Raw genomic sequence first — 26,088 nt, 5'->3', positions numbered from 1 at the left:
TCAAGAAAGGAACTTTGGGGGGTGGGTTGGTAAGAGGCCTTGCCTGAGGCAGAGCAAGTAAAGGGGTTTGCTTCCTGGGACAAAGATTGCTATGTGTTTTGTTTTGTGAAAGTCTTGCAGTAGGTTACCCATAGCCTGGGAGCTTCCTGGATCCTGTCTGTTGAGTTAACCTCCTACCGTGCAGGCCCAGCACTCATCCTGCAGGCGCTGGTGTGTGTGTGTCTGCAGGTGGGTTCCAGAGAGCCTGGTTCGGAGCCTCTGCGGGAAATTCTTCCTTGGGCATTTGTTTCTCACAACAAGAGTCGTTTTTCTCCCTAAGGTAGAAATAAATGCCAAGTAAATCAGCAAGGCTGCCAGTTCACTAAAGTGACTACAGGATCATTTCAGCTGAACTTAAACCAATACTGTGCTTGGCACATTACCGTCAGAACTCCAAATAGCCTTCTTTATACAGTGTGGTTTTAGCTTTTTTCTTATGCCAGTTTAAAAAAGAAAAAAGGGGTTGGTTCAGGACTTTTATGTTTAAAATTCCTGTGTGATGGAAAACATGGGTAACATCTAGAATCCTAGCTGTGAAAATGTCTTCCTGAGTTCTGTGGCCTGCTTCAGTGCCGTGTGCTGAGTACCAGCGCCCAGAACAGAACAGTGGGTAACTCATTCCCAGCATTTGTGCTGGAGCTCTGCTTCAGAGAGCTTGAGTCTCTCTCAGACCTACTGGGATTACATTTTCTAAATCTTATAAGTACCCAGTATGTCTCAAGCAGAACCAGGGGAGCTGGAGCTGTCCTACTTCATCCTAGGGAAAAGCCTCTGCCCGTGAGTTAGTTCCTTGGTGAGAATGGCAGTTCAGTGCCTAGAAGATGCGGGATGGGGCCGGGCGATGGTGGCGCACCCCTTTAATCCCAGCACTGAGGAGGCAGAGGCAGGCGGATCTCTGTGAGTTCGAGACCAGCCTGGTCCACAGAGCTAGTTCCAGGACTGGCTCCAAAGCCACAGAGAAACCCTGTCTCAAAAAACCAAAAAAAAAAAAAGATCTGGGATGAGATGGGAAGTGTCTGGGATGAGGGCTCTGGTGTTGGCTTCTCTGAGGTTCAGTCACTCATTGCTGTTTTTTTCCTCTCTCTCCTAGGAATCTCAGCAAACACTTGGAAGACTTATTCCAGAAAAACAGATACTCAATGACCAATTAAAGCAAGTTCAGCAGAACAGTTTGCATAGTGGGTGTTACTTCTCTGTCTATTTGTCCTTTAGAGACAGTTTCTCTGTCTAGACCAGGCCTGCCTCAGAGCCAGAGCTGTGCCTTCCTTAGCGTCCCAAGCACTACAAGGTGTCTTCTTTTAAGTATGACCGCCCTTTCCTCAGGCTTCGTGCCAGCCATGAGTTTGTTTTTATCACTAAGTAGTGTTCCTCAGCTTCCACCCCCTCCCCTTTGTCAGCAGGAATTCCCTCCAGTGATGTGAAGGTTTGGCATGTTCCTCCCTGCTAGCTAAGGCTGTCTCCTGTGCTCTTCTGCAATAGGAGATTCGCTTCTTACCCTCAAAAGAGCCTTGGAAGCCAAAGAGCTGGCCCGGCAGCAGCTTCGAGAACAGCTGGACGAGGTGGAGAGAGAGACCAGGTCAAAGCTACAGGAGATCGATGTCTTCAACAACCAGCTGAAGGTGACTCCTGTGTGTGTGCCCTACCCTGTGACGACAAGGTGACACTGAATCCCAGGCAGATTTGTGCAGTGGTTCAGGCCTTCCGTACAGCGCAGGTCACCGTGCCCCTCAGCTGTACCCACCTTCTTTGTCATCTATAAGTTAGGGCTGTGGGATTGGCCCTGCTCCACATTATAGTTTTACCGATTTCTTTGTTTTTGCCTGGTATTACCACACCACGTGCAAGAGTAAGACCCCACGTGCTCTCTTTCATGTGTTCGGATGCTTTCATTTAAAGCTGAGATTTTTCTGCCATTCCTTTAATATCATGCTTAAGTGTAGACCTGTTTTGCCACCTTTCGGTGGCTTTGTCACACTGCACAATAACTCAGGGAAACACCACAAAAAGGCCTCTTTCTAGTCTGGTGTTTTATTGTCTAAATAATGTAGACTTACATTGGGTATGATAATATACGCCTTTAATCCCGAACTCGGAGGCTATGGCAGATGAGTTCAAAGCAGAATAGAGGAGGCTGGAGAGACGGCTCAGAGGTTAAGAGCACTGGCTGCTCTTCCAGAGGTCCTGAGTTCAATTCCCAGCAACCACATGGTGGCTCACAACCATCTGTAATGACATCTGGTGCCCTCTTCTGGCCTGCAGGCATACATGGAGGCTGAACACTGTGTACATAAATAATAATAATAATAAAAAAAAGCAGGATAGAAAAACCCACTTCTTTTTTTGTGTGTGTGTGTGTGTGTGTGTGTGTGTGTGTTTTGAGACAGGGTTTCTCTGTGGCTTTGGAGCCTGTCCTGGAACTAGCTCTTGTAGACCAGGCTGGTCTCGAACTCACAGAGATCCTCCTGCCTCTGCCTCCCGAGTGCTGGGATTAAAGGCGTGCGCCACCATCACCCGGCCCCACTTCTTATAATAATATATATTGTTTTAGATTTAGGTAGATTTTATGTTCTTATCAGAAATTGGATGTTACATTTTTTTTTTAAAAAAAACTTGCTTTAGATTTCTACCTTAAAATTCCTCCTACTTTACTATGTATGAGCCATTCAGCTTCTGATACTAAGAAGCAAAATTCCTCTCCTGCTAAAAGAATTTTTAAATTAGGAAGCATATTTGAGTTTTTTTTTTTTTTTTTTTTTTTGTTACCCTCTGGATTGAGAGTCCATGCCAGATTGTCTAGACATCCAAGTTAAAATATTTGTGCAGCTCTTCCAGCGTTGGGTAATGAACAATTCCAGGAAAGTACTTGCCCTTTGGGAGTTCTAGTTAGCCAGCTTAGTGGGGTTTTTTTTTTCACATTACTTTCGTGTTGTGTGTGTGTGTGTGTGTGTGTGTGTGCTGCCTGTGTTCTGTATTTGAGCACATGAAAGTGTGTGCCGTATCAGTATTGGAGGTGCATCTGTGCATTCTCGGTCCACAAGTACAGTAAACATGACTTCATTTGCTCCCATTGTAACTCACCGCTGTTTTAAGCAATAATTTCACACTGAAACACTTTTACAATGTTTTCAAGAACTCCGTGAGTATTACTCAGCTTCTCCCAAACACAGAAAGAACACAGCTTTTTGCCTGAATGTTGATGACTTTTCTAAGACAAGTTTCAGATGTTAGGAAAGAAGCTCTAGGCAAAGACTTATCTAATGCTCAGATTTGTGGATTAAATGCCATCGGCGGTCACCACTGTTGCCATTGCTAAAGAGAACAACACCCTTAAAGGGCTGAGTTGCTCTGTGACTAGTGTTTAATTGTCAATACCTGTGGTATCAAAGGTTCTCAAAGGCTAATTTTAGCTTCCCCACACACTGGCTTTTTCCCAAATATGCTTATTTTAAAATTATAACCTTTCTTCTGTTTTAATTTTTTTTTTTTTTTCTTCTTCAGTTTTTCGAGGCAGGTTTCTCTGTAGCTTTGGAGCCTGTCCTGGAACTGGCTCTTGTAGACCAGGCTGGCCTCGAACTCACAGAGATCTGCCTGCCTCTGCCTCCCGAGTGCTGGGATTAAAGGCGTGCGCCACCATCGCCCGGCTTCCGTTTTAATTCTTTTTTGGCATTTTATTAACTGTAAAGTTCATGTGGCAACTGCAAACATAGCTGTGTTATTTGTAGCCTGATGTCCACTTGCAGGGTCAGGTGAAGGTATTTTGTTGTCTGTGGTTTGTTGCTTCTAAGATTCCTGTGAAGCCTGTGGAAATCAAAACAGAAACGTTGTTGCAGAACCAAAAGATTTGTCATTCTGTTGAGACAACGGAGGGCCTGGCTGAGTTAGCATTTAGTTTCTTTGTGGTCTCCTGCTGCTCTTTATTCCGCCACACTGGAAGATATACAGAGCACCTTCCCTGAGGAGAGACTACCTGTTCATTAGCAACCATCATTTCTCGTAGGGATTAGACCAGAAGGAGCCGCGACCCTAGTGTTTGAGTCCTCTCCATACAGCAGTGCTTCCGAGCCACTGGAGTAAATGGAGCAAGGTTTACTTCTGTCCTGCCAGAGAGGAGCACCGCCAGTGCCCAGTCATTGCTCTGTTCTCAGCCCTCCTCCTCAGAAGAAGCCGGACAGTAAATTGGGCATTAGCAGATTTAGTTCATGTTCCTGCGCCTCCCCAGGCAGGATGAAGGCGGTCGCTGTCTGGGCTCCTAACAGAGCTAACACAGAGCTAACACAGCTGCCTAGAACCCTGAGGCCGTGTGAAGCACTTGTCTCAAAAGTGAGGCTCTGCCTCCACGTGTGCTCACACCTTGTTGGTCTTGGAGGCCGCAAAGGGGATAATCAGACCCCAGTAGCACTCGTGGTACAGGGTAAGACTGCGCATGTGTGGGTATAAATTGTCTAGTTTTGTGGCAGAGAAGTAAAGCCTAAGGATGTTTATTATTTTTTATAAGCAAATAACATAATCACATAATCTAATTTGTTCCTTTGTCTAGAATGTCTACTTCAAATTCATTCTTCCTCTGAGGGTTTTCCCATTTTCTTTATTTAGGAAGAATTACATATCTGTTCTCTCTAGCTGATAAACAGTGTGGAAATTCTTAAGTCTTGTTTTTTTTTTTTTTTTTTTTTCTTTTTAGTTTTTTCTAGACAGGGTCTCTCTGTGTAGCTCTGGCTGTCCTAGAACTCACTCTGTTAACCAGGTTGACCTCAAACTCACAAAGATTTGCCTGCTTCTACTTTCTGAGTGCTAGGATTAAAGGTGTGCACCACCACCACCACTGCAGGCTTCAAGTCTTTAATAAAGAGTGAGCACTGTCTTGCTGTAGGCAGATTAGCAGGCCTTTGTTTCATATTGGAACCCGCATATTAAAACTGCAGAGCAGTAGCTCAGTGACAGAGCATTTGCATAACATGCGCGAGGCCATGGGTTTAATTCCCGCTGCAGAACCAATGACCAACTGGTAAGCTAGCGTTCTTAGAGTGATGGCCCTGCTCGTGACTTCAGGTTTAGCTCACGCCCTCAAATGCTCCACCTTTACATCTTAGTCTGCTCTGGGAAACACAGGCTCCTCCTCTGCCTTCACAAAGGCTCTTTCCCATGCATCTATAGATCCCTCATCAGTATACTGTTGATATATTCCAAAGACTGTCCAGAGGTGGAGATGACAGAGAGCCCAGTGGTAGCGTGAGCAACGCTGGGGTTCACCCACTGATCCCACCAAGGTCCCAGAATGATCTTAGTTTTGCATTACCACCAAGCCATAGACCTTGCTTTTGTCTATAAAGGAGAGTGGGGGAGGTAGAAGTTTACCGCCCTGACACCTGGGGGATCCTACGCTGGTGATTCCTGATTTGACACGGCTAAAATTCAGACTCAAAAGATTTGATGGGAACTTTTTAAGTCAGCCTCGGGATGGTCGATGGTCAGATGAACCATCCAGGCAGTACCCTACTACCCAGGGGCAGAGTCAGTAGCCAGCATTGCCTCTATAAATTACTGCCTCCCTCTCCCTCTCCTTCCCTTCCCTCCCTCCCTCCCTCCCTCCCTCCCTATTTCTCTCTCTCTCCTTCTCTTCCTCTCTCCCTCCCTTCCCCCCTCCCTTCCTCTCTCCCTCTCTATTTTTTGAGACAGGCTCTGTTTGTGTAGCCCTGGTTGTTCTGGAGCTCACTATATCCTGCCTCTTTCTCAGGAGTTCTGGGATTAAAGGCATGTGCCACTATGCCCAGCTGTGTTACTACTACTTAATATCGTCATTCAGTGTCTAAATTTATTTACCAGAAATTTTTACTGATAAAATGTGTCTGATATACAACAAACATCTCAAATTCATGTTCTTAAAATACCAGTTTTAAATTATTTAATCTGTAACTTTGTTGTTATATCGAATTTTACAGGAAATCAAGTTTCAACTTTTTCAGACAATTTGTGGTATCTAAAGGGCACATAGGGACATCCGTATAATTATTGGGGGCAACTTACAGTACTTAGAAATAGAAAATTGTGGTTCTGAAAAGCTTCAAATAGCACTGCGAAGCTCTCTGCCTCTCCTTGTCTTTGGCAGTGTTGGTCGCTATTGAAACAGTTTTCCTTGGCACTGACAGTCTAATTATATTCCAATATTTTAACCATCATGTTAAGTAGTTGCATAAACATGGCTTATAGTTTATAAAACTTTACTGTGTGCCAAATACAGAGACCCCAGCACCCAGAGAGGTAAGGCTTTGTGTTTCCTATTCAGAAGTTGCATCCTCATTGGTCCAGTCTCGTGGCTGAGTGCTACTGGACACATCCTAACATTTAAACGTTTGAACGTCAGTGGCAATGGAGGAAGCAGAGTGGGAGGAGCCTTACAGTTCTCCTGGCCACATCATCCACTTAGACTTCTTTCTAAAGGTCTCCACGCCCTACTCACACAGTCCTTCTCAGGCTCAGGATGATGACCATCTCCCGCTCTGTGCTTCAGTCTGCCCTCTGGAGGAGTGCCCAGGCTCTGAGATGGTGCTAGCAGGGATCCCCGAGACGTCTTGCTAATAGTGATGACTGGGGACACTTGCTTCTCCCTCCCAGCAAGCTGTGTGTGAGGAGGTGTGAATGCTAAGTCACGAGCAGGACAAGGTATTGTAGTCTCTTAATAACAGACATTTTAGATCATTGAATTTACCAGTACAAAAATGTAAAAGAGGGCAATTAGTTCTATGAAAATTTTCCCATTATGTATGGGCAGAGTTGCGATTGGTATATTATTACAAAAGTTGACCATATTTTATTTATTTCTTAGTGAAATCTGAGTATTTAGGGAAGATTCAGAACTAAGAACCATGGTCTATATATACTTAGGAAATCTGATTTCTTATTTTAAGTGCAGGATCATCAGAGATTCTGTCCATGACGATAGCTGAGACCTGAATGGCTTTTTTTTTTTTTTTTTTTTTTGGTTTTTCGAGACAGGGTTTCTCTGTGGTTTTGGAGCCTGTCCTGGAACTAGCTCTTGTAGACCAGGCTGGTCTCAAACTCACAGAGATCCGCCTGCCTCTGCCTCCCAAGTGCTGGGATTAAAGGCATGCGCCACCACCCGGCTCTGAATGGCTATTGAAGTGAGCGCCAGTCATGGTAAATAAGGTTGCTTGCTTAAGTAAGGCTTTTATGCTCTTGGTTTCAGATACTGGCTTTCATGACGGGTTCATTCATTGTGAAGGCAGTGAGAGGCAGAATGTTAGCAGGAAGGGGAGAAAAGAACCCCAGAACAGAATGAGGAGTCAGGACAGATGCATGCGGAGGGAAACAGTGGCAGAAAGAGGACTGGCGAGACTGCAGGAGAAAGCGCACCTAGTGGTGGTGCCTCCATGATGGACAGACGTCTGTCCGCTTCGCATTTACCATCCCCCTTTGTTCAAAATGAAATTCTACTTTTACGTACATGTCCTTTGGAAAAGGCCACTCCTGCCCAGAAATAATAAAATCTTTAACTGATTGTGGCAACTTCAAATAGATTCCTTGAGTATGAACCAATCACCTAGACCCCTCCCCAGATGGGAAACAGACAGCAGGCATTAAGTATTAGATTCTGTGTCACACCAGCAGCTGATCTGGTTAGTTGAGATTTTGTAGGTAAAATGTGGGCCTTTTCTATAAGGTTGTAAAATATTTAAGAAAAGGTTATCAGATAAAGGAACAAAGACAGCCTCCTGAACATTTTTTCTCCTCCTTATCTTCATTTGCCCAACAACTTTCTGCTTTAGAGGTAGCGCTCTATAGTACGTAGCACACACCTACTGTAATGGCAGATTTCCTCATGTGACGCTGAGACAGTTGTGGGGGAGGGAATTGAGAGTTTTCAGGACACACGAAGTCGGTTTCTCTGTCTGAGAACAGCGGAGCATTGCAGGCTTCCTGGGGGAAGCTCCTGGCTTTCTCTTCTGTAGCAGAGAGCGTAGGGTCAGATGCCTCCCACGGTTGGGTGTGGGGAGTAGTACTTGCTGTTGGTGAGTGTGGAATTCAGTCTAAAAGGAATGTTCTGAACATGTTTTTAGACATGAATATAGACCTTAGAATTTACATAACAAATTAAAAATTCTCTATGCTGTTCCCATTTTTAATGAATAAACTTTATAATTTGGAGTTAAGTGGAATATCTGTTTTCCTTGGCCATGTACATTTCTGTCTTCAAATAATTCTTTTTGAGATTTTTCCATCAGATTTAAGTTTCTGTATCTTCTGGACTAATTAACTTGTTTTCTCTTTTATTTGTTTGTTTCATTACTCAATTGGGAATTATTATTTTTTCTTAAAACTCCAAAGAGGGCCAGCAAGGTGGCTCAGTGAAGAAAAGAATTCAATCCCTGTAGCCCACATGATAGAATCAGGAAACCAACTCCTAAAAGTTGTCCTCTGACTGACATATACGACAGACACAATAGACAGACAGACAGACAGATAGATAAGATAGATGATTGATAGATAGATAGATAGATAGATAGATAGATAGATAGATAGATAGATGATAGAAGATAGATAGATAGATAGATAGATAGATAGATAGATAGATAGATAGATAGATAGGTGTTGAAAATACGCATAAAACAAGTGGCTGGAATTCCTCATTTTGCTCCCCAGATTAGTTTCCTCTGAGTAATGAAACTTTTTTTAAGAGTAATAAAACTTTTTAGATTTGTGATGTCAAATTTAGGAATGGCCAGTTAGTAGTTAAAAGCATGTTTTTGCCTCTTACCTCTAAAGGACAGCCTAAGGCACAAACAAGAAGCAGCATAATTCTGAACAGTTAGATATCTAGGTTGACTGGGTGCTGGCCTCTCCTCTGATACCAGTTCATTTTTCCCAAAGTCATCTTTATGGGGAAGAACCCTGCACACACCATTCAGGTGAGTATTTCATACTTCACTCGATACAGCACTTTGACTCTTCTTAGGACCAAGGAAAGGAGAAGCCGCCATAGTGATTAGGTAGTTCTGTGTCTCTGGCATAGCCAGAGAACAGCTGTCTTCTGTGAACTTGAAATTGAGCCATATCTGTCATTGGAAAAATAGCTGAGTTTCTTAGATATTCAATTTGTTAAGCATACTGCTTTTGAATTACTTTGGTCACATGCCATAGAATGTCCAAAGATGTCTTATGACTCAAAAACTTCAATTATTCAGGGAAAAGAAGTGAGTTTTCTCATTTGGGCCTTGGGAAGAAAATTAAAAGTAAGCTGATTTTTATTTTATCTTTTATATGAAACAGACCTTTGCCAGTTTTTAAGTTATGGTTTATAACTTGTGATTGATCAGAGACTCTCAGAGGCTCTGATAGATATGTTGAGCCCTCTCTGCCTGGAGCGTGCACTCTGACAGCCTTCACGGGGTCAGAGCTCCTTCATGGATCCTGGTTAGATGTGTGGCCATTTGTCTTTAGCATTCTGCTCATGTTACTGGTAATAAAAATATTATTTTAGCCACATATGGTGGCAAATGCCTTTAATCATAGCACTTAAGAGATAGAGACAAATGGATGTCTGGGTTTGGTGCCAGGTAGGGCTACATAGACCCTGTCTCAAAAACGAACAACAATAACCCAAAAATTTATTTTAAGCCATATGTGTTGCATGTGCCTTTTCCTCAGACACTGATCAGCTCGAGCCTGGAGGACCTCTTCAACCAGGAGCCCAGGGACAGCCCAGCCAGTGTAGGCAGTCATTTATCCTGTAATAAAGTTTTTTCAATCTCATAATTTTTATTTATGTACTATATGTTTTATAATCTTATGGCTGTCATATAATTATTTGTGGTAAAATGTATCTAGTGGTTCCAGAATTCCTATTTAATGATTTTTCATTCATTAAGAAAGTGGGCTAGGAACCAGGTATGGTGACATGCTCCCGCCATTTGAGAGTTCAAGATCATCCCCAAGTACATAGTAAATTTGAAGCTAAATAAGACCCCGCCTCAACCCACCTCCACTCCCACCCACCCCCGAAAAAACCCTGGAAGTACAGCTGTGTGGTAGGATGTTTGTGTAGCACACACAAGGCCATGGGTTCATCCTCAACACCGAGGTGTGTGGGGAGGGGCATACCATATTAGATAATATTGCCTATATGTCTACGGTAAAACATTTCATACCCTAGAGTGAAACTAATTCAAGAAAAACCAATGAGCTTACACACTCAATACTGTTATAAGTGTTGAGCCACAAAGTACATAATTTTAGTGACTAGTTTTAGAGAGAAAGAAGTTCATTTGACAAAAAGAGTTACTGCCGATTGATGCCTTATAATTTCTTTTTGGCTTTGAAGTAGAGAAGTGTGCTAAGGGGTGTGTGTATTTTATAGAGATTTTGAGGGTCGCTTCGATTAGGTTGCCTATCAGGAGAATTTGATAAGTTAACAACTCAACTCCATGTTTGCTATCTTAATTTTCCCCTGAAAGAATGAAAAGGGTACCTTGAAATATCTGCACTGACTCCAGCCTTAGCGGTGTTGAAAGGCGACTGAGAAAAGCCAGCTCCGCCCCCTGTGAAGGACTCTGTCCCATACTGTTTTCATCATGCTGAGGAAAGAAAGCCATTCACTACTTTTTAGTGCATATTCTGGCTATGTACAGAAGTTATTATATTAGAACAGTGGTTCTCAATCTGAGGGTCTTGACCCTGGGGTCAAATGACCCTTTCACAGGGTCACTGAAGACCATCCTGCATATCAGATATTTATGTTATAATTCATAACAGTAGCAAAATTACAGTTAAGAAGTAGCAACGAAAATAATTTTTTGGTTGGAGATCACCATGACGTGAACGTCGCAGCAGCAGGACGGTTGAGAAGCACTGATTTAGGAATGCCCGACTTTCATTGTTTCGTATCATCTGAAACTCCCGAATCCAAAGAAAAAAGATCAGAATGCCTGCCAAGCCTGCTCGGCTCACCTCAGTTTCCTTCAAGCTGATTGCGTGTCTCAGTGGTGTTTGACTTGGATGAAATAAATAGCAGAAAATCTTTGCCGTTTTCCAGTCCGCATCATAAGCCGCAAAAGCCTTCTGTTAGCCTTCTTTGACAGCTGCTGTTTTACGGCTCCTAAGCTCCGTTTCCTTGGAGGCACTTGAGGCTGCAGCCTTTTGGTTGTTCTTAGGACAAGTTCAGCCTGACCTGTGATGTTGTCTGGAAAATGAAGTATGATTCTGAATTGTCAGTGTGGTTGATGCTTCGAGCTTTGATTTTATAGCCATTTCATTGGTGTGATTGTTTGACGTTGGTTCCATCAATGGCTTCTTGTTGCTCTTTCGTTTTGTGCCGCTCGCTAACCCATCTCTAGCTGCTTCCATCTGTCGACTGGCTCACTCATTAACCCGCTTCTAGCCACAGCCTGATTCCTTGAGTTCGACAGAGACAGGAAATGTGCATAATTCTTTGGAAAAATGAAATGTCTTGATTTGTGCACGTGGTCTGTCGGGTCCACTGGGACTTCATGGCTGGTGCTCGCCCCGGTTTCACAATACCTCCTTAGATGTTTTCAGTGTTATCCTCCTAAGGCTAAATGATATAAGAACTTGTTGTTCAGTTTTTCAATCCAGGGTTTCTCTGTGTAACATCCCTGGCTGTCCTGGAACTCACTCTGTAAACCAGGCTGACCTTGAACTCACAGAGATCCACCTGCCTCTGCCTCCCGAGGCAGACGTATGCCACCAAAACCGACAAGAACTTTTATTTTTAAAATGCATAACTAGGGAATGAAAAGATAACTCAGTCAGTGAAATGCTCGCCACATAAGCATGAAGACGCACAAGCCCGAGGGCCTGAGTTCAATTCCCGGCACCCACATACAAATGTGAGTGAGATGGTCGGTCAGCCGGCTTTCAGTGAGAGACACTGCCTTAACACACAGGGTAGACAGGGCTGGAGAGATGGCTCAGTGGTTCTTCCAAAGGACCTGGCACTCACAGGATGTCTCAAAACCCTCTGTAACCCAGTTCCCGGGGATCCATTGCACTCTTCTGGCCTCCATGGACACCAGACATGCACATGATGTACAGATAGATACACATGCAGGCAAAACCTTCAAACTCATCAACTCAGGTTAGTAGTGACCATGTGTACAGCTCTCTAGGACTAACACCAAGGTCAGACTCTGGCCTCCACCTGCCCCTCACACTCCTGCCCACACATCCTCCTGACCACAAATCAATGAGTAAGAAGATAATGCAGCAGTCAAGTTCCTGAACCTCAGACTGGTTTTTCCCTTTCCTTCTACTCTTAGCATGGCAGAAACTGGGGGATTGTGCTGTGGATGATGACATTTTAAAGGAGGATAAAATGTAAATCTTCCCAGATGTGCACAGCCTCTGGTGAGGTCTCTTTCCAGATGTGTGTGTCCTCTGGTGAGGTCTCTGTGTTGGGCCAGTGATAGACAAGATAGCCTCTGACTGTGTGTCCTGGCCCCTCCTCAGGACACTAGAGTTTGATTTAGGGTCACTCCCAACAGTTGCTTCTTTTGTGTGCTGGCACTTAACTCTAACCGAGAATGCTTAGATGAACTGATCTCTTCTTCTTGTCCTAGACAATCAGTAACTAGATTATCCGTTCATGTTATTAAAAATTCTTCTTTTCCTTAAAAATGATTGTGGAAGCCTATGTGGCTGAGTTTTGACATAATGCTGTCAGGTCATAACATCCCATGGTGTTCAGTTAGGAAGGTGATGAAAATGGAATTCTTTCTCCCACTGAGAGTTGGCTTTCTCTCTTCCATCACAGCTTCAGAGTGGGGCTCTGTCATTGTTCCCCAGTGGCCATTCTTGGATGCCTCTGTCCCCTTCCTAGCTAAGCCCTGCCCCAGGTATCCCTATTCCAGCAGCTGTATCCCTAAGGCTGCTGCCTCAGGGATAGCCCAGGCTGCATCAAGCCCCGTTCTCCACGCTTGTCCTGTCCAGTTCTCCCACTGGAGCCCCTCCCCCCCCCCCCCCCGTCCTCTCTCTAGGACCTCCCACTCTCTACCACCCCGTTTCCAGTAAGTTACCTCTCTTTGGGAGGGACTGAGCCGGGGGCTTTGCGTGTGCTAGGCAAACGCTGTGCCCGCCACGCCAGACCCCTAGCCTCATGGTTTTCATGTCATAGGTACTTACACTTCTGAGCTTAAGTACTTTATCACATAATTTGTTTGGTTTTCAGTAGGCTGACAGGAAATTGCAGTTATTTCTTGGGGTATCAAATCCCAAAAGATTGCTATCAAATTGTAACTTTTTACTTTGAAAGTAGCTGCTGCTTTGGTGGGGGCAGTTGGTGCTGCACATGTGGTTTTTGTGCTGATAGAGACTCTCCAATAGATATGATTTGAAGAAAAATAGCCCCCAAATCCTTGGGACTCAAATTCCTAAGAAGGAGCTGAGGGTTGTTTGTTTTGTTATTAATCGGTTTGGTATTTTGAGACAGGGTTTCTATATGTGACTCTGACCGTCCTGGAACTCGCTTTGTAGACCAGGCTGGCTTGGAGAGATCTGCCTGCCTCTGCCTCCTGAGTACTGGGATTAAAGAATTCTTAACAGTGACTGTATGTGAAATGCAGTGTGTGTTTTCAAAGCTAGGGGAAATTGGTATGGATTAGTTATCATAATAACTATAGGTCTATTCATAAATCACAGTATCATAAAACTAGTTGCCCTCCAGTCCTGTCGAGGCTTGTCCGGTGTTGCTCCCCAGTGCCCCTCACAGGCAAAGTCCTTTACAAACTTACCCTGGAGGTGGAGTAGGGGAAGGGCGTGGCTTAGTAGCACACACAACACCTCCTAGTGTGTGCAATCCCAGATTCAATCCCCAGCCGAACAGATAAGTAAATGTCATAGGGATGACATAGCGTGTTGCAGCCTGCTGGAATGTGCTCTGGGACGATGACCGGTAATCAGTCATGCCAAAATATAGTGATTTCAATTTCTAAGTGAACATTTAGTCAACCCTGAAAGTCACCTGCCAATGTACGGGGCTTTGCCACTGTGAAGCATTGCATGCTGGTCAGCCGCTCATGTGCTTCTGCTCAGGTCTTCATAATCTGCCCTGATTCCTCCCAGGAACTAAGAGAAATACACAGCAAGCAGCAGCTGCAGAAGCAGAAGTCCATCGAGGCAGAGCGGCTGAGGCAGAAGGAGCAGGAGCGGAAGAGCCTAGAGTTAGAAAAGCAAAAGGAAGAAACTCAAAGGTGAGTCAGACTGGACTGGACCCTCTTGGAGAAACTGGGGTTTGCTTTGCTGGTCTCACTTCTCAAAGGCGCCTTCATTCCTCATGTGTGTGGGCAAACAGACACGCATATATAAATCTTTGCATCTGTAAGCACCCCTGAAGTTCCCAGTGCTCTCCTGTGTGGATAATGGAAGCAGACAAGGAATCAGGACACTTGGTTAGCTCATTTGCATGCCAATGACCAAAATAGGTTTCCAGTTCACAGCGCGTTAATAACAGTGATGGTCAGAGTGCACGGTTTGAAAGCCAAGCCCCGAGCTCGCTCGCCACACAGCTTCTCCAGCTAGGACTGCGCCTCTCAGGCTCCTTTCTTCTTCATTGCAACTGCAGATTAGGCCTGAGTACAAAGGCGAAGATTTGCCTTTGCTTCTCAGGACACAAACATACTTTGTTTCTGTTCAGATGCTCCTGCCAGTTGTCTAGTATTTTTCTAAGTAACAGTTGTCTAGTATTTTTCTAAGTAACGTTCTGTGAATTTGTTTGTTACCTTTTCGTGTCTCTGATTTTGTTCATGGGTGTGTGCTGTTTGAAATTCAGTCAATTTTAGAGTCCAGGAAACAAGAATGACCAAATGTCCCAGCGAGATGCTACAAATTATAAAAAGGGGTTATTGAAATTACCGTAAAAAGAGGAGGACACTAGACATTTGGGGTGAGTCGGTGACGGTGGGCAGAGGTCTTTCAGGCCGACTTTGTTCTGAGCACATAGGAGCATCTGAGCCTGTTTTGTGTTTATATGTTTTTACTTTTAATGCTGGGGAGCTCATTCCAGTTTACTACACTGGGCCTGTTTTGTTGTTGTTCTCCCCTTACAGTGGGACTCATTGTCTGTGTCAGTTTACGCAAACTCAGTCTTTCCCCCAACTTCACGATATAGGGTGTGTGTGTGCCTGTGCATTCGTACAGGTTTGTGTGGTTATGCATATGCGGAGATCAGAGAACATCTTGCAAGAGTAGGTTCTCTTCTGCCATATAGTTCTGCAGGTCTAACTTATGTCGTCAGACTTGATATGCTGAGCCATCTCCCTGGCCCCCAATTGTTGCTATAGTTCATGAAATGCTTTACTAACGCTGCCACATGAAACTGCGCTCCTCAGAGTATAAGTTAGCTGAAAATGTAATGTAGGAAATACCAGCCTACAAATAGAATATGTAATGCACATTCTAACTACCCATATTGGTAAATAGTACCCAAAACTTAACTAATAAATCCCTTATGTTTTTACTCTCTATTAAATGCACTTTGACACTTTTTGGAGGTGAAGGATATTGGAGCAGAGTTTCTCTATGTATCCATGGAACTCGCTATGTCTCTCTCTCTCTCTCTTTCTCTCTCTCTCTCTCTCTCTCTCTCTCTCTCTCTCTCTCTCTCTCCCCTCTAATGAATGTATTCTCTCTCTCCCCTCTAATGAATGTATTTAAGTGTTTTGGGGTGTGTATTGAGATAGGGTTTCTCTGTGTAGCCTGGCTATCTTGGAACTCACTCTGTAGACCAGGTGGGCTTTGAATTCACAGCGATTCTCCTGCTTCTGCCTCTAGAGTGCTGGGATTAAAGGCGAGCACCACCACACCTGGCCTTTCTGTGATTTTTAAAAGACATATGTATATTTGGATTTTGGCCTGAATGTATCTCTGGGCACTGTATATGTGTGGTGTCTCAGAGGTCAGGAGAGGGCGTTGGATCCTGTGGTTCTGGAGTCACAGGTGGTTCTAGCTGTCCTGTGAATGCTGGGACCAACCCAAGTCACCCATTGCCATCTCTCCAGCCCCAGATGTCAGTTAACCTCTGACTGACCTTCAGGTTTGGGAGCAACAAGTCTGCATGTCAGTGTGGTGCCTCCGCCTGGTGGGGAACTGTAAGAATCTCATAGTCATGCGCTCACTTAGGCAGTATCCATCCTCAGTATGTTGGATATTTTCTGTTTTCATAGCGTTTATGTTCATCCGTGTTCTGTGGTTGTTTTTGGGTTGGGTTTTTGTAGTTTAGTATCAGTTTCAACATTGAGATATACTTTTTCTTGGTCTTATTGCCACTTTATGAAATACATCGTTTTCTTTCTGTGTTTTTTTTTAAACCATGTGATTTCATTTTGCTCAGAGCCAGAGAGGCCGTTTTGTGGACTCGGTTGTCTGTGTGCAGAGTAGCGTTCCTTCATGCTCAGCAGCTCTCTGACTAGGGGGCCCTTTTTGTTGATCTGAGTGACTTCCTCGCTGTAATCAAGCATCTTTGTTGGCAGACGAGTTCAGGAGAGGGACAGGCAGTGGCTGGAGCACGTGCAGCAGGAGGAACATCCAAGGCCACGGAAACCCCACGAGGAGGACAAACTGAAAAGGGAAGAGAGTGTCAAAAAGAAGGAGGGCGAAGAGAAAACCAAACCAGAAGTGCAGGACAAGCTGAGTCGGCTTTTCCATCCGCACCAAGACCCGGCTAAGCCAGCTGTCCAAGCACCCTGGTCTACCACAGGTATCAGACAGGGTGGAGGCTGTTCAGTGGTAGAGCGCTGTGTGACGCAGGTCCCATCAGAGTCACCCCGTATATGTTCGTGTGTGTACAGCAGACGATGTCATCTCCCAGAGCCTCCGAGCAATGTCTGGCTAATCAGGCTCTATCTTGATGGCAGGTGCTCACTCTGTAGACCAGGCTGGCCTCAGACTCAAAGAGCTCTGCCTGCCTCTGCTGAGTGCTGGGGCTAAAGGTGTGCGCCACTCCCAGCTTGCTTATATTAATACCGACTCTGTGTGGATACTGTAGCTCTCTCCTCCTTAGGAGCATTCAAATAGCCCTCCCTCCACTGATATCCAGGAGCCTCTGCAGACCTGATCCCAGCGGCCAGAATCCTGTTATCAAACCCTGTTAGTATGTGTGTCACAAATGCTGAGCTTGGCCGATTTTGCAGAAATCACTCACTGTTTCTCTAGTTTTCGCTGAAGTTGCTAAGCTGTCTCAACTGTTTTTGTTTGTTTGTTATTGTTTGTTTTTTGTCTACATTGGGTTTTGAGCCATTTCAAAGTGAGTCTGGTTTTTTTTTTTTGCTCTTTCAATACAATTTGCCTCTTTAAAAAAATTAAATAAATAAAAGACTGACCTAAACTTGTTTAGATAAAGTTAACTAATAAAAGCTATTCCTTAGATAATATCAGGTACAAACTGAAATGTATTTTCAAAATCCGTAACCACATAAGAACAAATACCCTGACACTACCTCAAACCGTTTGCTTGCTCCCTGGCTGCACAGTGGGGGATGGGCATGGGCGTGGTGCTGAGCAGGAGCCCTCGTCCCTGCCTAAGGTGCTGAAGCTGGAAGAAGGACTGGCTTGGGCACCTAGGAGGGCCAGGGCAGAGTAATCTTACTATCTGGTGGTTTTTCTGTGGTCTGAAGAGGAGTTCACATTCCTTTAACCTCGGGGCCAATGAAGTCTCTGTGCTGTGTATGAGCTGAGGATGCTTTCTCCCCTCAGGTCAGTAGGAACCTTTGCATCTCACACAGAGATAATAATCTATCTACCTCATTGCTTTTCAGCCAAGATGGCTGCCAAGTTACAAGCTAGTGTGTAGAAAAATTCAGAGGGCTGTAATTAACTGTTAGCCAGAATCCAAGAGTGTCCTCTGCCTGAATGCATTTCCGAATTTCTTCATTTGATTTAAAGTCTAAATTGTTTTCATTTGTCTTCACCCTTGGGCTTAATCGTTACCCAGAAGTGCAGAAGACTCAATTCCTAGGGTCCTTAGGATGTTATGTGAAGTCAATACTTGGGGTCATGTGATCTTGTTAAGTAACCCAAAGACCAACCTCTGTTTATGTGGATAGCTGTGTTCTCTTCCTCTTCCCCTGCGAGAAAGCTCTCCAGCCATCAGATCTGCTGGGTGGGGAGCAGAGCTCCTGATGAGTTACAGATGTGCAGAGAAGGCTCTCTGGGCTGCCTCGCCTACCACACTCAGTTCTGGGAACTTGTGGAGAGTCCACTGATGAGCTATCAGTGATCTTAGCTGTGCCTGTCAGATCTGTTCTCTCTTAGCATTCAGTGTGTGTTTCAGAAATTCCTTTAATGGGTGGAAATTTTTGTAATACAATGTCAGCGATTCCTGTAATGTGTCCCTCCTCTTCCTAAACAGAGAAAGGCCCGCTTGCAATTTCTGCACAGGAGAACGTCAAAGTGGTGTATTACCGAGCGTTGTACCCCTTTGAATCCAGAAGTCACGATGAAATCACAATCCAGCCGGGTGATGTAGTCATGGTAAGAGAGATGGCAGCCAGATGGCAAAGGTGGCAAATTTGGCATCTGCCCTCTTCTTTACACTTCGTTGCACAATCAGGAAATCTCCAGGTGTGACATCCAGAGGTGCAGGGTCGAGGCCTTGGAAGCAGCAATTCAGCCTTCTTTCCTCTTTATCAGAATGGAAGTTTTGTTTCAAAAGTGTGTCTAGACAGCAGGCATTAGCAGCAATGTTTGTATTGACCTTAGCATACTTTCAGTCCTATAATCCTGATAGTGTCTAAGACTAGACTGCTCACCTGTGACTAAGAGTCTTTCAGAAATAGTTACAAATGTAGAATTCCTTCATTCACAGCTGCTGCCAATTATGGTTTGGTTTTGTTTGTTAAGTAATGAATTAAACACAGAGAATCTGCATTACTATTTAGAAAATTAACAGGATGGTCAGCTTTGCTTTGCAATTTATACTCTTTGGTATATTAACAACCCAATACAGCCTTAGAACTGAAACGTTATAAGAACTCATTTTAAAAGAGAATAAAGTGCTGTGGTTGATCTAAATTATTTTCTAAATGACAACTTGAGTTTCCTCATTCACTTACAAGGAACTGAAAGTTAAGAATTGAGACATACGTGTTGTTCATCCTAGGGCACTGAGCAGAGATCTGGGTTGCTTTAGTGGGGAAACCTACCATCCTGCGCTTTAACAATGACCCTGACTCCTGGAGTCGCCTAGCTGACGCCAGCTTGAGTCAGTGAGTAGAGTTTAGATGTGCTGTAAGGTGCCCGCATTTCATTAAACATCTTTGCCTTGCTTTTAACCCTTTGCTTTCCTGGTGGAGGTTAAAAGGGAAAGGGTAAGTGCCTCCTGTCAGGAAGTCTGCCCCTCGCTCGTGTCTCGTTCTTTAAGTCGCTTTAATTCTGTGTCAGTGAGCGGATCTTTGGATGTCGTGGCAGTGAAAACATGTTGGAATTCGTACTGAAGGGTTGTGCCTAAAAGAAACTTGTAAATTGTGAGGGTTTGTGTGCTGGGTTCTGTTTGCTAGACTCAGTCTGCAGGTTCCGTATTTGTCAAGGTTCTGCCTAATGCCAGGAGTTCCAGGTAGATTAAACTTACAGTTAAATGTTCGAAACTTTTTCTTTTAAAAGAGATCAGAATGATTTCCTGGCTTACAAAGCCACTTATTTATTTCCTTCCTTCCTTTCTATCACTGGGTCTCATGTAGCTCAGGCTGGCCTCAAACTCTTACTTGTCCTGCTTCCATCTCCTAAGAAACATGGGCATGGAAATAGTAGAGACTGACAAATTATTTGTCAATCTCTTGCCATTGCATAAGCCAGGGCTCACTTCTATTTTTGCCAGCATTGTAGCCATCAGTTTCTCAGATTCTCAGGACTTCCTGGAGGAATAGCAGGGTTACACTTTAGTTCTCTGTGTTCCCCCTTTGACTACAGGAAGTCTTGCTTGTGGGAGGGAGGGGTCCTTAAGAACTTTGCTTTTAGAATCTCTGCTTTGAGACCAGTTTGCTCCCAAACTATTTTTCATTGTTAACAATTTAATGTGCCATCTTGTGTGTTGCCATATTCTGAAGGTTTGATTAAATAAATAAATATAAGATGATGTCTGCCATTCGAATATTTAAGTCATTTTTGGGAAAGGCATGAGGAACAGCAGAACCGTGTCTGTGATGTGGGTCCCTGTGACTGTCCAGCAGCCTAGCAATGCAAAGAGGAAAGGAATCAGTGCCAGTGCTGTGCTCAGGGGCTCTTCCAGCTGCAGTGGCCTCCTGAGGTTGCCCTTTCCAGGGTGTGCACCGGCGTGTGTGTGCGCGCGCGTGCACGTATATGAGAAGTTTGCGACTGTTGTGTGCTGTCCACACACCTGGATAAGCAGTGAGAGGAACTTACTGCCATTTTCTGTTAAGATTTATCTGCGGAATGAACACCAGCTGAACAAATGCTGGTGCCAAGATGGGAGTAGCATCAGGTGTGTCAGACTTGCTTAAGGAATTTCAAAAAAGTAACTGTACTGTCAGGGTGGCTTAGTGTGTAAAGGAGCAAGCCTGGCCTGGCCTGGCCTGTTTGATCTCTGGAGCCATGGAAAGAGAGGAGGGAGAGAATCAGCCGACAGACAACTCTTACCCATCTTTAATCCATCAGATCTGCAAGGGATCTGATGCCCTCTTCTAGCCTCCAAGGACAAGTGGGCATACGTGCCTATGTGCACATAGACACACAATAACTTTTTAAGTAAAAAAAATTAAGAGTTCAAAGGACCGTTGGATAATTATCCCGTGGGGGGGGGGGGTGAGGAATGGATCAGAGTCCCGCAGTCCCCCTACAAAGTCATATAACCCCAAACCTAACCCTCTCTCACTGGGCTCCATCCCCTGAAGGCCCCCCCCCTCAATAGTGTCATCCTATTGGCACACAGCCAAGAATGTTGTTCAGGACCCAAATGTGCCAGCAGCACTTCCTCTGGAGCCAAGTTGGAAATTTAAGAAAAACCAAAGCTACCTAGTGAAATGGAGGCCAGGGTGCATGTAGCCATTAGACTTTAAACATTAACCAAATTGATTTAAATCTGGGCTGGTCACTGTGCACATTTGACTTTTACACCCAGCAGGTGATATATACATGAATAGTTAGTATTGTAGAATTGCTCTGAGCCCAAACCCCAGAAATGTAAGTGCTTCAATTCCATGATGTTCTGTCAGAATTACTTCCAAAGAAACTGGGGTGAGTGGGATAGACCTGGTTAGACTAAGATTGTATTAAGATTGTATTAAGAACGAGACTCGCCCTGAAGAGCTACCATCGGGTGAGTGTGCTCTGTGAAAAGTCCACGTCCTGGGTCCGCCATGCCATAAATTATGCACTTCACTTCTCGGTCTGTCGTAGGCTGTTTTTCAGAACTGATCGGCACATTGGGCAAAGTATTCCAGATCCCAGGAAAGTGCTCCAGATCCCAGGGGAAATAGTTCATGTTTTCATAGCCTTTTTTTCTAAGTTAGGGTTGTTGGCGTTCAAAAGAGTTCTGAAGTAGCCAGGAATGGAGTATAAGAAGGTTTATTTATCACAGAAAGGATAGCGATCCACAGTCCTCTGCGTGTGCTGGAAACTGGAACTGCATCCAGCAGCCAAGAGGTCCCTCCTCTAGCTCCTGAGGATGTGGCTTCTGCGGGTGGCAGGCCGGGTGTGGTTCCGTAGGGTCGGACATTGCCTCTGGACTTCTGATCTCATTCCTCGTGTCCACCCAGACGGTGACAGTAGATCCTGCGTCACGGTGAGATGAAGCAGTTGACATTTGTGGCAGTGAGTCCCAGACAGACAGTAGTCAGATATCGAATGGGTCCCTGTAGGAGATGACTTGGCAAGAAGTTAACCAGAGCCAGGGTTCCAGACAGGCTTCCGGAGCAGAGAACCAAAGCTTATTCTGAGTAAACTAGATCGAAAAGCAAGACCAAAGTCCAGATGTGAGAATATCGTATAAAGTCAGAGTTGGATTTTAAAACTGTGTTGTTAAACTTTTATGCATACCAAGCAGAGTCTTAAAGATTTATTAGAAGCCGGGAGTGGTGACACACACTTTTAATGCCTGCACTTGGGAGGCAGAAGCAGGCCGATCTCTGAGTTCCAGGCTAGCCTGGTTTGCAGAGTGAGTTCCAGGACAGCCAGGGCTACACAGAGAAACCCTGTCTCCAAAACAACAACAACAAAGATGTTCTCATCAGTTCTCAAAGCACCGCGCTAAAATGAGCGTGTTAGACAAAGACACTGATTCCTCCAGTATGTAGTTAATAGCCACAGAACCTGGATTTACCGCGGAGGCCGTCTGAACGCAGGGCCCGCTCCATCACTGCAGCCGCCATCTTTTGTGTCTGATATAAACTCATAACTACTTGGCATTTTCTTCAGTCCTGAGCTGGAGGTCGAAGAGCTTGACCATCAAGCCTGCTAGGAAAGCATGTGTGTGCCGTGTGAGTGTGCCCAGCTAGGGAAGTGTGTGTTCCGTGTGAGTGTGAGCAGCAGTTATCAAACTGTAAAGCCAACCCACTGTCGTTGGAAACCCTGTACATGGCCTGAGAGTCCTCCCCTTTGAGGCTGGAGAGATGGCTCAACTGTTAAGATCACGTGCTGCCCTTCAGAGGACCAAGTTTGGTTCAAGCTCGCTGTTTGGACCTACCCTATTCCTGTGTGTTCGGAAAAGCCACCTGAGTGTCCAGGGAAGTGCTGGATGGCGTCAGCTCCAGGCCATTGTGCGGTGTGAGAATAGAACTCCTTGGCCTCTGGTCCTGGAGCCAGCCGAGAGCGTGGCGTCCTCCAGAGCATCCCCACTGCTCGTAAGCCAGTGAAGTAACTAGGGATATGTAGGATGGCTTGGGCCATTTTGAATAATTCCTTTGGGGCAGAAATGAGGTTAAACACAAGCATTTGGCACAGCAGATGACCCCCTCGGAAAAGTTTAAACAAAAGGCCCTACTCTTTGTGTGATTTCATGGATCCTAAAATTTAGTTTGTACAAAAGAAAATTATAGTCTCACTAAAACTGATGATGACTGTAAATAACTTTCATTTCCTCTAAACACATGGGTCAGCTTTGCTTCCCAGCAAAACCAGCTACGGCTGTTGTTTTCTATTCTCCTTGTCCTTATTCTAAAAAAAATGCTTAGTCAGTGGAGTTTTTAAGATTACTAACTTTATGTCGGTTGCACTCTTTGCTTGAAGTAATGAACCTAAGTCAAATTATTTTTAATGATTATGTGGCTTCTGATTGGAGAAGTGTCAGGTCGATTCACAATGCAGAATGTCCAAGGACCTGAACTCGGGGTGGGTGTGGGGTGGGGTGCAGAGTAGAACAGGCTTTGTCACTTTTCTGGACGTCTGTGCTGTGTGTCAGTCCTGGGCAGAGCCTTGTGGCTGTGTTGCGGTGGAGTGGCGGATGTGTTCAAGGGCTAATGACTTTTCATTTCAGTGAAACAGTGTGACTTCCCACAGGTGGATGAAAGCCAAACTGGAGAGCCAGGGTGGCTTGGAGGAGAACTGAAAGGAAAGACGGGATGGTTCCCTGCAAACTATGCAGAGAAGATTCCAGAAAATGAGGTTCCCACTCCAGCCAAACCAGTGACTGATCTGGCATCTGCCCCTGTCCCCAAACTGGCTCTGCGTGAGACCCCCGCTCCTTTGCCAGTGGCCTCCTCTGAGCCCTCTACAACCCCCAACAACTGGGCAGACTTCAGTTCCACGTACGTGTTCACATGCTGTCTTTGACAGGTTTGAAATCCAAACTTAGTCATCATTTTCTTCTTGCAGTGTGTAGAGTCTTGAGTTGTTCGTCTTTGAAAGGACATGGCATGTGTTCATTCCTCTGATTAGCCTACTGACAAGTTGGGGTCCTTGACCTCCAAGCCAGATTTAATAATGACATTGTCAAACAGCAGTTCACCAGGGCACAAAAGAAATCCATCTGTGCTTTGTCCCATCATTTATCTGTATCCTTCATTTTGGAGGAAGAAATGGAGAAGCACAACTTCCTAATAATCTCTGCTGACATTTGTGTCAGTCAGCAAAATATTCAGTTATTTCCTGCAGTCTGGGAAATGACGCTGTTTTGTTAGCAAAGAGCAAAAATTGCATTCAGTCATGTGGTTTGGAACAAGACAGAAAGCGGCTTCTGTGGAAGCTTTCTGCTGTTGCTAACCTTGAACAAACGGGCAGTGTGGAGAACGGTGCATGCCCCTGTCGTCGGGAAATGGCATTCGGTTTCGAATGACAGATGAAGCCTCTGCCCAGACCTCCATTTGTGGTCCATGAACTCCATGTACAGCTGTCCAAAAGTATTTCAGACTACTATGCAATAAGTAGGGAGGATTTAGATTTCTTTTCTAGTCGAGTAACCTTTTAGAAGAAACAGTGCTGAAGACAAGGAGTCCAGGCATATTTTTAGAGAAAGGTCTGGGGAAACAAACGGGAGAGAGAGAGAGTAGTCACCAGGGACAGGAAGAAGCCGAGGGAAGGGCGTGCCTGTACTTTCAGATAAAAGTGACGGTGCTGAAGAATGTCCTCAAAACCTCTGCGTAAGATCAGCCTTCCACTGGCTGTGCGCTAAACCAGACTAGCCCTGCTTTTTTGGGCCTTGTTTGAAAAGCTCTTGGCTTCCCAAAGCGAAGCTCCAGTTGGGATATAGAGTTGGTTCCATGATTGTTTGTTGAGGCAGGGCCTCATATGGCCCAGACTAACCTCAAACTCATGACGTGATCTTGAGCTCCTACCAAGGCCTCCACACCTACTGTATGTGGTGCTGGGACAAAGTCTGGGGCGTTGGGCGCTGCGAGAGGCAGACTCCAGTCCCGGCCCTGATGTCATCTTTTATTTTTGTCATTGATTGGTTTTATTTCCTCTGTAAACCAAATCACTGCCCCTCCCTTAAGAGCTCTGTGGTGTACAAGTCTTCTGATGTACATAAAAGCATCTTTCCAAACCAGAACATCAAGATGGACAGTCTGGAGGGGGGGGTACTTTGATTTTCCTATTTGCTTATAGGTCTTAGAGAGATATAACCAGCATGTTACATTTAGATCTGCCCTTGAGCACATGTACTGAAAATACACAACCACAGCACTGGGGCTGTCCTGAGTCAGGACACCTAGCCTGCTGGGTGTGCCCCTTGTGGCTGCTGTGGCCCTGGGCATCTGAGAAGGTGTTTGCTGTGGGACACTTCCTTCTTAGCTGCTTCTGTCATGGTAATTTTAGTGCTTGTGAGCGGTTCGTGCCTGCTGATCCAGGGGACCCTCACAACTAATCCAGAGCGTCTGGGCATTGTTCTAGAGAAGAACTCAGATTGAGAGAAAGAGCAGCCTTCTAATCACCCTGAGGGCACTGTAGTGTGTGCAGCAGAGTCAAATCCTGAGCCCAGCATTCTTCCTGTCCTCTCTCTTCTCAACTAGAGAAGCCCACGGAACTGTGATTGATCTCTGTTACCTGGGGCGCCCTGTGATGCCAGGGCACTAGAAAGTGCCTACTGCTCATGACGTGCCTTTCCTTCTAGGTGGCCCACCAGCACAAGCGAGAAGCCTGAAACCGATAACTGGGACGCATGGGCAGCTCAGCCTTCTCTCACTGTGCCCAGCGCTGGCCAGTTAAGGCAGAGATCGGCCTTTACACCAGCCACAGCCACTGGCTCGTCCCCATCTCCCGTCCTGGGCCAGGTAGGGGCAGTTGATGAGGGCATGAAATGAGTGTGGTCTGTGACTAGCGTTTGCATCAGCCACTTCAGCCATCTCCACCTATGAAACTGGGGTGGCCGGCTGAACCTAGTTCAGAAACCTGAGACTTACCGTAATCCTCAGAGTCGGAGGGCTTAAACTGTCCGGCCCGCGACTGTCTGAGAAGCTGCATTGAAAGAGCAGTACCAGAGCTGCAGTGCTGATCAGTTAAAAAGGTATCGATACTCTCATGGGGATAGTTGGTGTGCATAAAGACAGTTCCGGGTTGGTCCGTTTGGCTACCCCCTTGGTCCTTCCTGGAGAAGGCAGACCGATTTCAGGCTAATGGGAAACCCGCTGAAGAACAGTA

The 26,088-nt window shown here is 45.2% G+C and overlaps 1 protein-coding gene across 3 annotated transcripts in view; it reads left to right on the top strand.

Annotated features, from left to right (window-relative positions):
• The window catches only part of Itsn1 (intersectin 1), a 184,744-nt gene that overhangs the window by 90,241 nt on the left and 68,415 nt on the right, over window positions 1-26,088 (top strand). For all 3 annotated transcript variants that reach the window (XM_057765118.1, XM_057765117.1, XM_057765119.1), the window contains exons 15-21: window positions 1,130-1,217; window positions 1,519-1,658; window positions 14,131-14,258; window positions 16,536-16,762; window positions 18,413-18,534; window positions 23,512-23,759; window positions 25,562-25,721. In XM_057765118.1, the coding sequence (XP_057621101.1) occupies window positions 1,130-1,217; window positions 1,519-1,658; window positions 14,131-14,258; window positions 16,536-16,762; window positions 18,413-18,534; window positions 23,512-23,759; window positions 25,562-25,721 (1,113 nt within the window). The remainder of the gene's footprint in view (window positions 1-1,129; window positions 1,218-1,518; window positions 1,659-14,130; window positions 14,259-16,535; window positions 16,763-18,412; window positions 18,535-23,511; window positions 23,760-25,561; window positions 25,722-26,088) is intronic.

This window comes from Chionomys nivalis, chromosome 3 (genome assembly GCF_950005125.1).
Source record: "Chionomys nivalis chromosome 3, mChiNiv1.1, whole genome shotgun sequence".
NCBI lineage: Eukaryota > Metazoa > Chordata > Mammalia > Rodentia > Cricetidae > Chionomys > Chionomys nivalis.
This window is presented reverse-complemented; position numbering and strand designations above follow the sequence as displayed.